The sequence below is a fragment of the Scatophagus argus genome, chromosome 18 (genome assembly GCF_020382885.2).
Source record: "Scatophagus argus isolate fScaArg1 chromosome 18, fScaArg1.pri, whole genome shotgun sequence".
NCBI lineage: Eukaryota > Metazoa > Chordata > Actinopteri > Scatophagidae > Scatophagus > Scatophagus argus.
In genome coordinates, this window is record NC_058510.1 from 13,531,512 (window position 1) to 13,548,855 (window position 17,344).

Below are 17,344 nucleotides of genomic sequence, written 5' to 3' on the forward strand. Positions count from 1 at the left end.
CCGAGGGTCATGGAAAAAGAGCAAATTAGGCATTTTTATTAAACAGTGTAACACTGAACCAGTACTAACATTGCTTGTTTAAAAATAGCAGCTGACTGTCTGACTGTTAATATTGCTAGGATACCACAACAGTATGTCTATTGTTTTGATCAACAATTGATTAAATCAGTTTTGCAGCCTTTACAGTAAAGAAGCAAAAGGATTTTTACGTTTTTGAACAGAATGCAATTTCAAAGCCGTCTATGAAGATAAGACAAAATTAAGGCTGCAGCAGCATTTATACTCTCATAGCATTTCTTCAGGCAACATTTAAAATGTGGTCAAAATGGAACTTCAACAAAATATTTATGCTGTGCCTCCAGAGTTAATACTGACCATGTTTTTTTGTGGTATGATTCAAATACATACTGGTTTGTGCAGTGTGAGGGGCCACACTAAGGAGGATAAATAAGTCACCTTTAGACAGTCACAAAAATCCAGCATTCATCAGGCTCTACCTAAAAGCTAAAACTTTTGTGAGACAATTAACACTGATGAAAAAGAAAATGCACTAACTGTGTAGTTACTCTATTCTAGTATCTTGGGCTAATTTCCTAGTTTTAAAACCAGATTTTACACAAGAAACCAAGCTAAAGATTTGTAATAGGGTTTCACTACTTGGCTGTCAGGGATTTCGAACCTTGTCAAGACCTTTCAATGTCCTTTGTTGGGAGAATCCCCAAAATGTGCATGTTTTGGCAAAGAAAACTAGTTAACAACTCACTAATAAACATGTAACAAATCACTAAAAGTAGTTTTAAAGCCATTATAGAAGAAGACAAAGTCAAAGGCATACAAACATACACAGCAGAAAGGTCAGAGATTACACACAGAAGCCAAGGGGACTCACTGCTTTGCTCAAGGACGCAATTTTGTCTTCCATCTAATGACCAAAATAGCACCACACCAGACATACTGAGCCCTGTCGGCACCCAGCAGCCCTGGATGCTCTTGGCTTGGGGCTCTGAGGGGTGCAAGTGCTCTTCATTGGAGCTACTTCTACATTAGCTCCATCTCACCACCTTCAGACCAGCACAGGAAGTGCATGTAGCACCCAAAAACCACTATGCCAGGTCTGTGGAGTTAAGATCTTTATTGGAAACTCAGCCTTCAAACATCATAGTACATTTTTATTAATTCAGAGTTACAGCAACAGCAGCAACAAGCCTAACGCGGCCTAGAGCAATGGTTCCCAAACTGAGGTGCTGTGCCCCCTCTGGAAAGACGGGGGAGAAGGAAAATAAAGTACTGTGTTAGATTGTTATTAGACTTTCTAGAGGTTCAAAGAACGTGAGATTGGCAGCTCTGATGTGAGGTTTTATTGGTGTGTGAGTCTGAGTTTGTGATAGAAAAGGTTTGGGAACCGCTGGTCTAGCATGAGACAGAATGGCTGCACGAGCTGAGCTTCACGGTGTGCTGGAAGCCACAGAGCGAGCAGCCAGAAGTTCAAAACAGAACATGGAAACAAAAAAACAGACAGAAACACAAATAAGGGAAACAATAGAAAAATACATTTTGATTCTTCTTTTGATTTCAGGGGGGAGGGATTGCCTCAATTCGGCCATGGTTCAATCCAAAGCAAGCAAAGATTCATTGTGACAAGCTGTCAGTGGAATATGACGGTAACACAGTGAAAACCCTAAAAGCAGACAGAGCTGTAGTCAGTGTTGTTGTCTTACTTGTGTTACCAACAAACAGCTTTCAAACTGTCTTACAGGCCACAGCTACATTGATACAGACTGCCAAAGGAAAAAAAAATACACAAAATGGTTTATCTTTTTATTGTCGAATCCAGAGATTCTGTACTAAATTCCACATGGTGTGAAATCAATATAAATACATTTTAAAAAGATGACGCATTTGGTGTGAGATATTTTGCAGTCTAAATAGTGAGTCTTTCTTTGACACAACAGGAAGAGAAAAGAAAACCTCCATGAATCAAATGGCAAACTTGCCGTTTTATGTTATAAGTAAAACAGTAAAATTGTAGCAGTGCTCCGGATAATAACCATAAATATGACGCTGGTGATCAGCTTGTGATTCTCCTATCCAACTGCATGAAGGCAGGGGAAGCAGGCTGCCTGGTCCATCTGTCAACCAGGCAGCCTGCTGCATCATCCTCCAGCTGCTATGCATAATGACTCAAAAAGTCTTACTAAAGCAGCACCATTCATGTTCTTTCATACTAACAATAAACTCAAAGCACTGGTGTCGTTTTCTCCCCTGTGTGAAATGCACTTACAGTTCTCCAAACAATAAAGACGTCTGCTAATGGTAAACAAATTGAAATAAATTGATACATATGGTAAATTAATAAACTGTATTGGATTGGCATCGGCTGATCTTAATAAAAAATAATCATTATCGGTGCGATGTATAGGCTCAAAATATCCCAATCGGAGCATCTCTAGTAAAATCCCACCTTCCCCCTCCAGAAGCAGGTCTTTAGATCTGGAAAAACAGGCAGAAAAGAAGTATTTCACCTTTTGTTCTGTACTTTAAAAACACTGTCACTGACAGTTATTGGACTTTGAGCAGTAATTTCCTGCATTAACTGGACATCAATGAATAAGATCATACAGCTTTTATTGTGCTTGGAGAATAGCTGCATATAAAGATTGTTTTATTATCAATTAATCTGCTTAATACTAATTGATCGATCATCTCAGACAGCTCTAAACCTGAAGATATTCAATTCACTATCATCAAAGAAAAGCAGGAAATATTAATGTGTGAGTGGCTGAAATCAACAAAAAAATAAATAAATCAAAATAAATTATTAAAGTAGTTCATGTTGAATATTTGCTTTATTGGCTGAATGGTTTGACTAATCCTCTGAGCATTATTTAGCTAATTTGAGCTTTTCAATCAACCGATTCAACCAAGTTTTAAGTGGAGCTAAGACTGGGTGTCTGCGTATCAAACTTCAATAAATTTCACAGTTTTGACCAAACTGTGTCTATAGCACTGCGTATTCACAAACACAGCACCAAAAGCTGGCATGAAATTAATCATGAAATGATTAAAAATATTGTTTGTTGTATCAGATAGTACAGATTCAAACCAAAATTTCACTGCACTTCTTAAGGATTTGTATGGATACCCATGTTTAGATCACATCTAGCATTTGAAAATTTCTTTCAGGAAGAGAAAAAAAACATGATTTTATAAACAAGAAAGGTTAATTTCTTGATGTAAGTTCCTGTAAAGTTGTAAGTTACTTTAAAAAAGTGTAAAAAAAAAAAAAAGAAAAGAAAAGAAAAGAAAAGACATGACAAAGACAAATGAATGAAACTCACATCATCAATGTCCTCATCATCATCGCCAATGTCATCGAACTGGATCTCGTCATCATCTCCAGGCCCGAACGTGTCTGTCTCGTTGATTTTGGCTGTGGGAAGGAAAACACAGCAAAGTGTTTAAAAGGCAATACTGTTCATGTTCATGAAAGAAGTGTTTCTACTTCACTTTGACAATTAAAACTAATAAGATAACACATGTTAGAAGTAAAAAGTCCCAATGAAGGTCAGCAAAATGAAGACCTCTGCTGTTTAAAGTCAGAAAGTGCATGTCTTATTTCATTCCACCATTACTAAACTGTGTAAATGATGCAAGTCTACAGCAGCTATGACAGCAACAGCCTGGTAATGTTGCAGCACTGAGGTTTGCTTCAATAGGACATCCCCACCTCATCTGTCTGAGCTGAATAAACACCGTTCAGCTTCAGGCAGAGAATAAATAAATTCCTGGACTTAATTCACAGCTGTGACGTTCAGTTTTTGGTTCCAGCAGCTGTGGTGTTGAAATGTCGTGCGATTTAACTCACCGTGCTCTGGCAGCTCTCCGTAGGCTTTCAAACTGCGAGCCTCGTCTGCGTTATACTTGAGGATAACATCAGCCTTGTTATCCTGAAACAGAGGTTGAGGTATGTAGTGATTAGGTCAAATGCACTGAGTGAGAACTGCAACAAGTTGAGTCAAATGAAGATGAGTGCACCAAAACACATGCCAAAGATAAAGCTCAAAAATGTGTACATGTACAGTGATGGGGAAAAAAAACAACTATATAACAACTATTTCTAATGAACCAAATTACAAGTCTTTAAAAAGAAGCCACACTGTACACAGGAATAAAATTAAACAATGAGGAAAATATAATCAAGTAATTCGACCTATTAAATAATAATAATACTAATAATAATAATAATAATAATGTCAATTTAGTCCATTTTTATCAAATAATGTTCAACAGAAAATTACATTGGTGAGGATTGTGAGGAAAACTTAAGTCCATGGCAAGCGTTACCTTCAGAAACAAATCTAGACTTGTATGTATGAGCTCAGTGGGTCAGAAATCAATTTAATACCTGACTTTTGCATTTGCAACACCCAAAAAACTAACAAAAAAGGTTGGCCTACCTTTTTCCTTCACATCAGTTTTTGTCTATGTCAGCAACTGTTCTATTTTTACATACTTGGGTGCTACAGAAACATTCTTGTTTTTATCTGATGACAGCTAGATGTCCTCACAGTGAGGGTGAGTCAGTGTTAACAGTCTGATCTGTGTCATGTGTGACTAAACAACACACCTGGTAATCTCTCAGTCCAACCAGGATGATGTCTGACGTGTTAATCCAAACCTGCGGGAAAACAAAACAGAGCAGAGATTACCTTGTGTCATACAGCAACACACTGCACTTTGTGACCCTCTCACACAAACACACAGGTCAGCTGAGTCCATACTGCCACATTAACGGTGGCTGGCAGACCACCACTGAGCACAAACTGATTCAGCATTACGTCAGGAGGTTTCCTGTGTGTGTTGGTGGGGGGCAAAGGTGAGAAAGAAGGGTCAGGACATTCCCACCTTTTTCCGGAGTTTTCCTCTGATGTGGCAAAGCCGCTTGGTTCCATCAAAGCACATGGCCTCCAGGCGTCCGTTCCCAAGCATTTTAATCACCTGAGCATATTCTGGAAGACACGGGAGAGCAGAGGATGCTTAATTTAAAGTAATAATCTGAGTACAATGACCTTAAAGTCAGTGGGACACTGGCACTGACCAAGTGCCAAGTCAGTTTTGGCAGGAGATGTTTCTGTTCTATCAACAATACAGGCAGGTACTGAGACATTATGTGGAGGTCCTGCTCTGAAAGCCTGCTGGACGGCAAAATAGTGACTGCTTTACAGATACAAAAACAAGGTAAGTAAATTAACCAATATATGGGGGGAAAAAAAAAAAATACAGGGTTCCCTGCTGCGTATAATAAAGAAAGTGTCCGGCTTCAACCAGAATAAGAGTACTTCTGGTAATGTCAGAAGACTGTACTGAACATCATTAAGTAACTATATATATAATATAATAATGTTAAGACTTGTGTTGTAAGAGTAGCAGTAGCCCCCTTTAAGAAAAGGCCAGTATGTAATGTATACACTTGGGAGGTGTGTGGTTGAGCAAGAGAGAGCCATCGGTAATCTCCTGTTTGTGGTTCACTCCAGGCAATTTATGGTACAGACAGAAGTGGACACACAACCTTAACAGCCATTAACTGCTGTGCATTAGTGGGGTTTGCGGGTGGTTGCAGGGGCTGAAAATCTGTTTATTTGTGCTTTTTTTAAGAATAAGATAAAATAGGCCTTTATTAGTCCTGCACTTTTTTTCATGCAATGAGGATGAGTGGTGGTAAATCAAGTAGGAGGAAAAGATAAAGAGAGAAGATGACAGTTTAGCAAAAACGTACAGTGCAGGTTACAGTTTCTGAGTAAATAAATGCTGAAGAAATGCTCAAATAAAGTGTGAAGGTTGTTAACCCTCAAGCAAGAATTGACTTCACTGCTGCTCTAAAGCCTGGAAACTGAGTAGGAAAGGCTAACAGCTGAAACTGTTTTTTGTTTTACACAAATGCAACATGTGGTGCTGCCATATTACCCTGTTAATACAGGTGTTTACCTGCCTTTGTGTGATAAAAGCAGAAGTTTCTGAAGACTCAATACCAACAAATAAGGACTGAAGCAGATTATTCGATTAGATTTGGTCAAGTTTGGATATTATAACATCTATCTTTTTTCAATAAATTTTGATTTTTGGATTTTAGGATTACACAAGTCAAGAAAAAAATCCTTCGCTGCAAAGGCTTTGCCAAAAAAGGCTGGTGGATGGAAACACTAAAGCATCTAAACACAACCACATTATGGTGTCAAGTAAGCATCACATTCTGCTATTGTTGGTTGTACAAAAAAGGCCAGTTAAGAAGGAAAAGGAGAGTTTAATGCATAAAACAAGTAGAAAAAGCACAATCCTGGTCCTTGAACGCATTTTCATATTTCTATTCACAACGTCCAAGATTTCTTCTGAAGCTTTTATTAATATTCTCCAGCAGAGGCTATGCACTAAACAGTAGTGCCATCACTACCTGAAGGTGTTCCTTAAACCAGCAAAGCCTCCTCCACACACTGGCCCCAATTTCATGCCAAAAGAGATTTTGGCAGCACTGAGGACTGCAGTGAAAGCTCCAAACTCTTCTGACTGCAGACTGATCCTATGAAATGAGACTCTTGACTGACAATACCCACTGCATATCAAAAAACTAAACTTATATTTCTTTCAATGTGAGCAGTATATTATGCAGAATGCCTGCTTACCACTCTGTGACTCAGCACTATTTTTGGTAATATTTTATTTATTTATTATTTTTTCATTTTTCTGCTACGCAACACATGAGTGCAGACATTACATTATAGAAAGTTCCCAATAACAAGTCTGATCATCATTTTATTATTGTAGTCATCCATCAACCAAAACATAAAACCAAACACTGTCTCCTCATATGTAGGACTCCTACCAACCATTATTTTCTTTAATAATTAGTCTTGAAACTGTTCTATTATTAAAACAGTCATTTTGATTCAATTTAGCCTGTAAAAATTAAAAAAAAATGGAAAAATGCTCAAAACAATTTCTCAAAGCCCAAAATGATGTCTTCATATTGTTTTGCGCAAACAATAAGACAAAAGAGATTAAACTTACTGCTGAAAGAAAACCATATGTTTTTCCGTTATTGATTGAAAATTTACACCAATTAATTATTAACATCATTGCCAACTAATGTTAGGTCGACTGATGGAGCATTTAAGCTCTCTCCAAATGCCTCCTCAGTTTTGCATCAACATAAATATCCTAACTACAGGAACACCATATGGTGACTTCAGCGTTACTACAGCGATCAATGTTTACCAATTTAGAGAAAATGCAGACACAAGTGTATTCTGTGTCTTTGATTTGTCTTTAAAGAAGTATAAATAAAGACTTTGTTCTTCTTGCAAAGACACGTGCAGTTCACAGCACCTGACTCCTGTATCCCCGGCTGAAAACTTCACCAGAAACAGTACTCACCCTGTCCATCCTCTTTGAACACCAGTTCTCTCTTCTCAGACTCATTCTCGTTCTTTCCACGTCGCCGATTTTTTCCTCCTTTACCTGTAACCAGGGACAGAAAGATAGCAATTAAATCTGTACGTTCGTCTTTTCATCGATATTAGTCAATGACCTAACGGTGGTTATTAGCTAGCTCTCGGTTAAACTCTAATTCACTCCGCGTCGTTTCATTTTCTGGCCGGCGTAGTTCCCAGACAGATGAACGATCCCTAATAAGTTATTGACTCATCCGTTTAAATGCCTGTGTGAGCCAGTCTCTGTCTAGATGGAAAGGCTGAGATAGAGATAAGGAATGAACAGAAAAAAACAGTAACTTCGCTAAGGTTTAAAAGTTGACGCTGTCTTTCTATCCTAGCTTGGGTGACATTCTAGATACGCTTTTTGTAAACACGCTCAAATTAAACAAGTTAAATAACCTGGAACAGAGGTTACTTAACGTTTTTACTGTAATTTGATTGGAATAAAGTGGAAGAAGTCCGGGCCAGGCCGGGGTGGGGTTTAACAAGCAGCTAGCCAGTTAGCTATGTCAGCTAGCAACGAAATTAGATTACCAAGTACGTCAGCTAGACGGCTAGCAAGCACAAAGTGTTGAACAACTTTATCCGGCCTAAACTAACTTGATTTTTTTTTGTCTCAGCCAAATTCCCGTATAGCGATGAAGTCACAGGAATACTATGCTGACGGAAAACGACCTAAATTCATGTAGCTAGCTAGAGCTATCTGGTCGGTGTCACGTTTTCGCTGCGTGTGTCTTCACGGCGGGCTCGACAGCGTTAGGACAATTAACAACACTGAAACATACGTTAATGTCTTTCTCCGTCTCTTACCTTTATTTTTTGGCATATTCTTTCACGCCTCGGTCACGTTAAGCCCACTCAATAGAAACGACTCACGGTTAAACAATGACTGTTTACAATAGTAAGCCAAAGCACAGGTCTAAATTGACTGAACAGTAAGAGAGGCTAGCTAGTCACTGCTGATTCTCCCAGCCGGTTTGCGCATGCGTCCGCCAAGACATTCAAAATTGCGTTGCTTTATTGTAATAAGCGATTGTTGCAGAAACAATAGACTGCCAGAAACGGATAAACGAGAGATCAACACTAAAATTAAAATTAAAAATTGGTGGAACAAATTTTTTGCCAAGATAAATGTAGGGATACCTAAATGTAAAAATACTTTACTAAGAGTAAAATTTTTATCAGTATGATGTACTTAGAATATTAAAAGCTAAAGTAGACTACTGGAAGAAACCAGAGAGGAAAACAGATGAGGATGAAAGAGAAATCCACTTTACTAGAATAAAATGTACTTGGAGCAAGGACAGATTAATTCTGTCAGACAAACAATATGTTTTGAGTCGGACTAGGCAATGTCAACCCCCAATTTGCTCCCCGGGCGCCTGACAGTGGCAGCCCACTGTTCCTGTGTGTTTCACTGCATGTAATTTGCTGGGTGTTGCATGTGTGGGTTAAATGCAGAAGACAAATTCAGTGTGTGTATGTAAAAATATTTATACTGCCAATAAAGCGATTCTTCTTCTTCATCTTGTTGATGTTGAAAGAAGAGGATTAATCACTTCTGGAATTGTGTCACAGACAGCTGAAGAAGGAAGTGGAACTAGCCCTGAGTTGAGTTGTGTTGACATGTTTCCTACTTCACAGGAGAGCCCCAGTTAAGGGCACGGTTTCTAGCTGTTGATCATACAAGGTCAATGCATGTAGATTTAAAGAATGCAACACAGTTGGATGATGGAGTAAAGTGTGAAATAAAATTATATTGCATTATTAATCAGAAATTTTGCCTGTAAAAGTATTCCTGGATCATGTTGGTTATCCTTTTGTTCTAAACCCATTCAGTACAGACTTTGTTGGATATTTTGACCCAGCTCGTCCTTATGTGGACATCATTTAGGGATATGTGATAAATGTGGAGATGAGATGTCTTTCTCAAGCTCAATTTATTCCATGAAGCATGACAAGCAGACTGTCCAAAAAGAAAGCAATAGATAGAGAGTGTGGATTAGGTGCAAGAGAAGGCCGAATCTCGAGGAGGAAGCTAGGAAAGAAAAGTTTTAAGAGGTAAGAGAGAACAAATCAGGTAGGAATAGTTGTTTTTGCAGTACAAGTTATTGGCTCTTTTGACCATGGTGATTAACTGTGCTGCTGAGGCAGAAAGGGAATCTGGTAGAAGAGGAATAGTTGTTATTGCAAGAACGTTTTGGGTATCATTGGAAGTACTGGAGAAGAAGGGCTGGGGCTGTAGAGAGGAGTTTTCAGGCTCTCTCACAGTCTAGATTAAGCAGGATAGCTGGTTAATTAGGAAATGATGGGTAGGTAAGTATTTAGAAGAATCGAGTCATTTTTCCGTCCAGTAGTGGGCGGTCATGCAGTATTTTATATGCAAACCCCAACTAAAGAAACAACGAATAAGTCTCGCGAGAGTTGAGTTGTTGCAGGAAATCGTTTGTGGTGGAAATGAGAGTGACAGTTGAAGACAGGAGTGTGTGGAAGAATTTGTCGTTGTGGACTACAAAAAGCGTAGTTTAGTGTCAGTTAAAAGACTAAAAAAAAAAAAAAAAACATGGTTCGTGTTTGCGCATTTCCGAATTGTACCAACAAAATGACAAACAACACACCGCGCAGCTTTCATAGATTACCTTTGTTGGACAGGGAAACGCTGAAGTTGTGGCTAGTTGTGCTACAAATGGACACTAACACTCCTGTCCATAAACTGCGCCTTGCAGATTTCCGGGTCTGCAGTGATCATTTTGACCGGGAAGACTACTGCCAGCCAAAGAGAAGAAGACATCCCATACCAAAGCACTTTTTCCTAAAGAAAAATGCAGTCCCACGGATGGATAGACCTACTGCAGACATACTGCAGGTAATCTGCTTCACTGAGGTTGCTGTGTTGACCTGATATCACCATGCACAAAACAAGGCAGAATAACGGCAAAACAATCACTCCAACTATCACAGCAAGTGCCCTTAGGGATTACTCTGCAGCGATCACGCTCAGTGCTGGACCAATTTCTCTGGTTTTATGCCCCCATCAGTCACCTAAACACAAAATCAAGGTGACAACAGGATCCAGATTGAATGGTATGAAAGTAAATGTACCAAGAATTGTATTTAAGTAATTTGACTCTTGTGATGATTATACTTGTTTTCAATAGCAATAGACCCACCTGTCTGACTTTATTAACATCATTTCAGTGAGCTCCAAAGTGCTCTCAATTCATGATCTAATCCTCAAGCATGGTTTTGCTGTTTCTGGACTTTGTGAAATCTGGTTATCCACAAATAACACACTGCCTTTGGCTGAAGTGTCACTGCCCAATTTCTTACACTCAACCACAAAAAGGCAGCTGTCCTGTATTAATCTATGATGAAATTATTCTTTTCATTGTAAAATTAGCTTTCTCATCATGTTAGGTCTTCTTAACGTCACCCAAATGTCTTTCTCTCTCCCCTTGTCCATACAAACTTTCTTTCTGTCCTATTTTGTCTCCCTGGAGCCTACGCAAAATTCCTGGATGGATATGCACATTTAAAAAGGGATTTTTCGCCTCGTTCTGACTGTCTCATAATAATTGGCAGGTGTGATAGTGATTTTTGTGACACAGGTAGCACTTTAAAGCGAGCCTGTCACCAACTTTTTACTCTGTGGTCTTTCTGTCAGATCTTTCAGTCTCCTGCTACGTTCCGTCATGATCAGATCACTCTGAGGTTCAATTTAATGTTCATATCCCTCCCACCTGTCCTCCATAGTTATTAATGCATCAGCAGGAGCAGCTTTCAAATGAAATCATCCCTCCCGAATGCTCTCGAAAACTGAATACTGGTATTTACCCTGGTTCTTAGGATAGCTTAACGAATAAACTAATCAGCACCTTTCTAGGTGTGTTCTACTCTGTCGACCCCTTCATGTTCACCCGGGGAAGAGACAGCAACAAAATGCACAGGAAGCAAACCTACAGAGGCAGCATGATGCCCTGGGCAATGTTCTAAACAGCCGTCTGTTTAGACATCTAAATAAACAGCAGTACTGTAATGCTGGAAAGCCTTAGTGACTCAGATCCTTTACTTGAGTAAAAATATCAGTATAACCCTTTTAAAAAGTAAAAGTCCCACATTCAGTGTTTTACTTCAGCAGCAATAACCATCAGAGGTTTTGCATCAACACATCAGTTATTATAATCCAGTTATATAATATTTACTATTTTGAAATTAGCCATTCTGCATAATCTGTACTTTTACTTTTGTTACTTATGTACTTATTTGTTTATTTTGATGCTAATACTTTTCTACTTTTGCTAAATTAAAATTTACTTGTAACATGAAATAAGTATGAAATAACAAAATGGAAATACTCAAGTACAAATGCCCCAAAAATGTACTTAATTACAATACTTAATAAATGTACCTAGTTAGTTCCCACCTCTCTGGAAAACACAGAGTACACATCAGAACTTGCAGTAATATTACAGTATTTTTCCAGGTTCAGTTCAGCGGTTCGTTTCTCCGCACCAGTAGGGGGCGCGCAGTCCCTCAGACGCGCGGTGGTTGTTTTTAAATTCCTCAGAAATAAAATAGACATTTTGGTTCAGCTGAGCTAATAGACGAGGTGTAGTTATTAACCTCCTACACCGAGTGCTGGCTGACGATCTTCTGTCTTGGTGCATATAGATGTGCGTTACAACTATTTCCTTCTTCCGATGAATATGCAACTGGTGCAAAGTTAAAAGAAATATCGTTATATATTTGCAAAACGGATAGTATAATAGCACGTTAGCTATCTAGTTGCTAAGCTAGCTGCAGTTCTGTTTCCAGCTAACCTGGTCAGCGAGGTTCTGCTGTGATGGCTGACTTCAGCAGCAGAGTCCTGGTGAGTATTGCCGACCATTTATTTAAAAGAGAAAATGGTTCAGCTGGAAAAGAGGTGCTGCTACCTCTTCTTTGAGCTTCGTGAACCAGTATATTATGTGTTTATAACAAGGGTTCTCAGCATATTTGTTCCGTTCAACATGTGGTTTTAAAGCGTTAGATGACAATTTTCCATAAATATTTCCATTGAACACTATTGGATAGTAAACTTTGTGTTAAACTCTTGATCAAAACTATTTGATACAAAAAAGGCAGACATTACAACAAGAGCTTGACAGAAATTAATATGTTAATACTAATGAAGCTGTGAGACTATATGAGCAACACGATTAACATGGAAACATTGAAGAACACATTTAAGCATTCACGTAATTTATTTTCTAATAACTTATAGTATCCAGAAGTTTTTCGCTGTAACTTTAGCCCTTTATATTTGATGTTTTGGTATATGAGTGCAGATACGATGTTACTCGGCTCCAGCACCCCACAACCCTGCAAAAGAATAAGCAGTGATAGGTAATTGAATGGACGGAAACATTCACATTTGAGAAGTTGGAATCCATGTTTTTTCCCCTATTTTCAAAAATAGTTGCTAATTAATATTCTGCCAATAACCAAATAACAGACCAGTGATTGCAACTCTCGAAGGGACCCTCTAAATCTGAAAAACAACAATTCTGAACATGTTTCACACCAGAAATATGTTTATTTTGTTGGACATGAGTTATTGTGGCATCTGAAAATATAAAATAATCTGTTTCTCTTGTGTTAGACGTCTACTGAACACCTGCCGGTCGGAGGCAGTGCAGCAGGAAAAGCAACGTCGTCCTCAGTCGTGTCAGGAAATGGGAACTGGGATGGTGCAGGTGGGATGGACCAGATAACAGTTGTGAGAATAGATGACACACACATTGCAGAGGAGCGGTCTCATGTCGGGGGGAAGTTTAAAGACGGGTCTACAGAGTATTTTGAGGTGATGGAGTACTCGATGCCTGCTGAGGAGGAGGTTGTAGGGGAAGAAGAGGAAGACAGCGTATATGTCATTGAGTATTCAAATCCTGAAGAGGAAGGAGAGAGCTACCAGTTCACAATGTCTGTGGATAGATCGCTCCCGACCAAAAAGCCGGTCATCAAGCATCCTGTGTTCAGAGAGAACACCAGATCTCCTTTACCTGTGATGTCCAAACCACCGAGGCCATCGAGGCCGAGACACGAGATCAGGCAGAAGAGGAAGACAGTAACAGAAGAGGAGGTTGATAAGGAGGAGGTCATGAGTAATAAGAGTGTGTTAGAGCTTGGAGAGAACTACAGGGATATGATGGAAATGAATTCAGGGCCAGATAAAAGACTGGTGTGCTTACTGTGCCCACCGCCCGGCAGGATCTTCAAGAGAGGCTCTGGTTTGGCCGTACATTTGAAACAAATGCACCACATGGTGGAGAAGAAAACATTCTTCTGCACATCGTGCCAGCAGTCGGTTCGTACACAGATCGAACTGGACGCCCACACGAAACGCCACGCAAACCAGGACGCAGTGTTCACCTGCCTCATCTGCGCAGCGGAGACGGAAAACAAAACGGACTCGGAGAACACGGGGTTCAGAGGGTCAAAGTTGGGTCTGAAGTCGCACCTGGAGAAGAAGCACCCGGGCGTCATCCCTCGCTGTGACATCTGTAACAAAGGCTTCAAGTCGCTCGTGTCGTACCTGGCCGATCAGTTCAGACACGTCGGCAGGTCGCCCTACTACTGCGCCAAATGTCAGATCTACGAGATGACTGAGAGGGGTCTGAGTGTTCACATGAAAAACCACGACAAGAAGATGAAGAAGCAAGAGTGTGTTGAGAACCACCTGCAGACCGTGGGAGTCTCCGCCATCGCCGACAACTCCGCCACAGACGACTCCGACTTCTGACACGTTTTGTTTTTGCACGTGAATTTCTGTGTTTTTAGACACAAGCAGCAGCTCAGTGACCTCTTTGTCAGAGTAATGTCTGACATTTATGCATCTTTGACTGAACTGAACTGGACTTTGGACACAATTGTTTGTTTCTCACATGTATCAAATTTAGGAAACCCTTTTTGTCAGCAGCCCCTCCCTTTTTCAATATTTGCCTCATGTTGTTCATTAATGTGCCGTGTGGTGGAGTCTTTCTACCTATAGCGTCCATCAGTATCGTGTGTAGAGTAAATGCGGTCATGTTGAGTGGGAATACAAGGAAAATGACATTATTTCACAACCTGAGTCTTATTTTCTATATTTGTCTGTAGAGCTGATTTGCATATGTTAAAATAAATACTGTGTTTCTCCACAGTCTCATTTAAAGGGATAGAAATATGCTTATTCAGTTATTTGCTGAGGGTTGGATGAGAAGATCAGTGCCACTGGGTTATGAAGCTTATTGACCATCTGCTGTCTCCTTAAAGCTCACTAATTAACACATTATGTCTCAATGACCAAAGTGTAAAAACAAGAATTTGCTGTTTGACAGGGTTTTACACACCAGCTGTTTCCACCTGCTCCCAGTCTTTATGCTCTGCTAAACTAACCAGCTACTGGTTTTATATTTCTAAGAGCGTACAGGATGTGAGAGTGGTATCAATTTGTCATCTCACGCCTGGCCAGAAAGCAAATGAGCATATCAGAATTCTCCGTTAAGTGATCTTGAATGCAGGAAGTCTTCGTTTGGTTTGGGATTTGCAACATGAGATCATTTCTTCTCATTCATTTTTACACATTTCACAAAGTGTGCGTCAGCCACTCGCAAGTTCAACTGCATATATGAGCAACATTTAGGATATTTTTTTAAAACTGACCACCACAAGAAGTGCTCACAATCCAAATTATGTCAAAAAATAACATGCAGCAGGGCTACACTTACTGCTTATCCTGTGGAGTTGTCATTAAAATGTGAAAGACAGTGAAAAATGTTTGGTTCAACCAACAGTCCAACACTGAGATATATTCAGTGTACAACGATAGAAAACAGAGAAAATGAATGATTGAACTAATTATTTCAGCTCTAACATAAATAAGACTCAGGTTGTGAAAGAAAAATGGTGAATTTTCAGTTGATCCCAACGGCTCTGCAAAGTGTTGATGCTGTATTTATTCAGTAGTGTTTGTGTCGGTGCATGAGTGTGTAAATACTGTATATTCTCTGTTACTCATGAGTTACTCGGTTACAGTAGAACAAAGTGAATCCTTCACCACACGCTGAGAGAGGATTATTTCATGTGATGATGTTTACATCGTGTGGTTTAAAGACATTTTATGCTGACATGCTTCCTGTGCACAGCTTTTCTTTTGTCCACACGTCACTCAACAGCTGCAAGTCTGCAGGGCAATGCCAGGAGGTTTTCCATGTTTTACTGCAAATTATGTGTTCTTTGCTTTACTGCTGACATTTTCCGAATTGTAATGCAGCTTTGTAGGATGATGGCGACACAATGTGAGCATCATTTCAGGGAGTTATAAGTAGTCCATCACAGTGAACAGGCAGCCTTCTGTATCTACGTTTTGCGAAAGTTCTGCTCTGACATCTGAGACCTTACAGTCAACTACAAACTGTTCAGCGCAAGATGGAAACCGTTTCATTCACAACATAGCTCAGGCAGTTTAGGGTCTCCTGCTGTCAAATTTAACATGTTTAAGCTTTTTTATTACCACAAGTTGGCTTAAAACCTGACAGGATGAATTAAATTAATACCGAATGTTCAATGTGATGGATCTCTGAAAGCTTCCTCATACTGATTTCATAGAAATGAACTGTGTCATATTTTTGCCTGGAAGTCAGATAAAATAATGTGCAGCTCATGTCAGTGAAGGAAAGCACACGTGATTTGTTGTATAGGAATAGGAAGCGTATTGACATAGAATGATCCAGGTTATTGTTTCCCCCAAAACAAATGTCTGTATGCATGTAAACGTTGTCACTACAAAAGGAAAAAAAAAGACGTATATGGGCTTTTATGACAGAAACTTCACAACTTTCAATTCCCATGTTGTCGTGGAAACCTTGAAAAGACTGGAGGTGTCGATCACCGTCACACAGTCCTCTTCAGCAGGTGGAGTTTGCTCAGTCGTGTTTTTGAGCTGCAGCTCAGTGACGACTGGGCGAACTAAACGTACTGATGAAGATCATGTGATGTGATCGAAAGCTCCAGAGCACAAACAGAGCAGATTATTTCGTCAGATCTGTTTTAAAAACCATAAAAACGTGAACAGGATGATACTGATGCTACTTTTAAAATATTTTCTTATAAACGATCATTGAAGTTGTTAAGTAAAAACACTAAAAGTTCGATGGCTTTGGACTCAATGTGACATTTATTGTTTATGACATTTAAAGGCTAAAAAAAATCACTGAAAAACTAATGGATAGATAGTTTATTCACTGTTTAGTTGTATTTTTTTTTTTTAATTAAAAAGTGAAGTGTTTCAAACATTTTGGCTCTGATCTTATTACAAATCACATGGGACTCCTCAGTGTAATTTATTTACAACTTATTACAATAAATCAAGGAGTAAAAAAACACTATTCATGAGTATCAAAGGTGCTGAAATCGCTAATCTGTCAACTGGGTTTGGTGCATAAACATGCACTGCAATAATCTGTTTTTATTAAACATTTAGATGTTAATGTGTTTTGTTTTACTTTTGAAAAAGGAATTTTTGTCGTGTATTTTTGTTTGCTGTTTCTTAATCTTTGCTGTAACAAATTGTCTGCAATATTTCCCTTGTGTTTTATTTTAATTTTCTGACATCATTAAAGGGAAACGCCACTAATTTGTTTGGCATTGTGTTATCTTTCTCACTGTGAAACACTCAGTTAATATAATTATTAATTAGCACTAAACATAAATGCACCTGATGGGAATTTATTTGGTTTTGCAGGTTTTGGGCATTTTTTGGGTAAATTAACGTTTTGATCCAATGATGACACCAAGGTGTCAATCAGAGTAAATCATCAGTGCGGTCAAATGTCTCC

General features: G+C 39.1%; 2 protein-coding genes across 3 annotated transcripts; one reads left to right on the top strand and one right to left on the bottom strand.

Annotated features, from left to right (window-relative positions):
• Positions 1–1,117: 1,117 nt before the first annotated feature.
• On the bottom strand, positions 1,118–8,474 carry eif1axb (eukaryotic translation initiation factor 1A X-linked b). The gene is made up of 7 exons (XM_046371652.1): positions 8,298–8,474; positions 7,429–7,512; positions 4,906–5,009; positions 4,628–4,678; positions 3,866–3,947; positions 3,339–3,430; positions 1,118–2,490 (listed from the first exon to the last, which is right to left on the bottom strand). Exons 1-7 carry the CDS (start codon positions 8,311–8,313, stop codon positions 2,485–2,487), a joined length of 435 nt encoding a protein of 144 aa, XP_046227608.1. The 5' UTR covers positions 8,314–8,474; the 3' UTR covers positions 1,118–2,484.
• Positions 8,475–9,954: 1,480 nt separating this feature from the next.
• On the top strand, positions 9,955–17,142 carry si:dkey-226l10.6 (zinc finger protein 567). Of its 2 annotated transcripts, none has more exons than XM_046371660.1 (2): positions 9,955–10,353; positions 13,129–17,142. In XM_046371660.1, the coding sequence occupies exons 1-2, from the start codon at positions 10,051–10,053 to the stop codon at positions 14,266–14,268; spliced, it is 1,443 nt and encodes a 480-aa protein (XP_046227616.1). In that variant the 5' UTR covers positions 9,955–10,050; the 3' UTR covers positions 14,269–17,142. The 2 variants fall into 2 exon arrangements, with proteins under 2 accessions (XP_046227616.1, XP_046227617.1); XM_046371661.1 differs by lacking the exon at positions 9,955–10,353 and adding an exon at positions 11,794–12,357.
• The last annotated feature ends 202 nt before the right edge of the window (positions 17,143–17,344 follow it).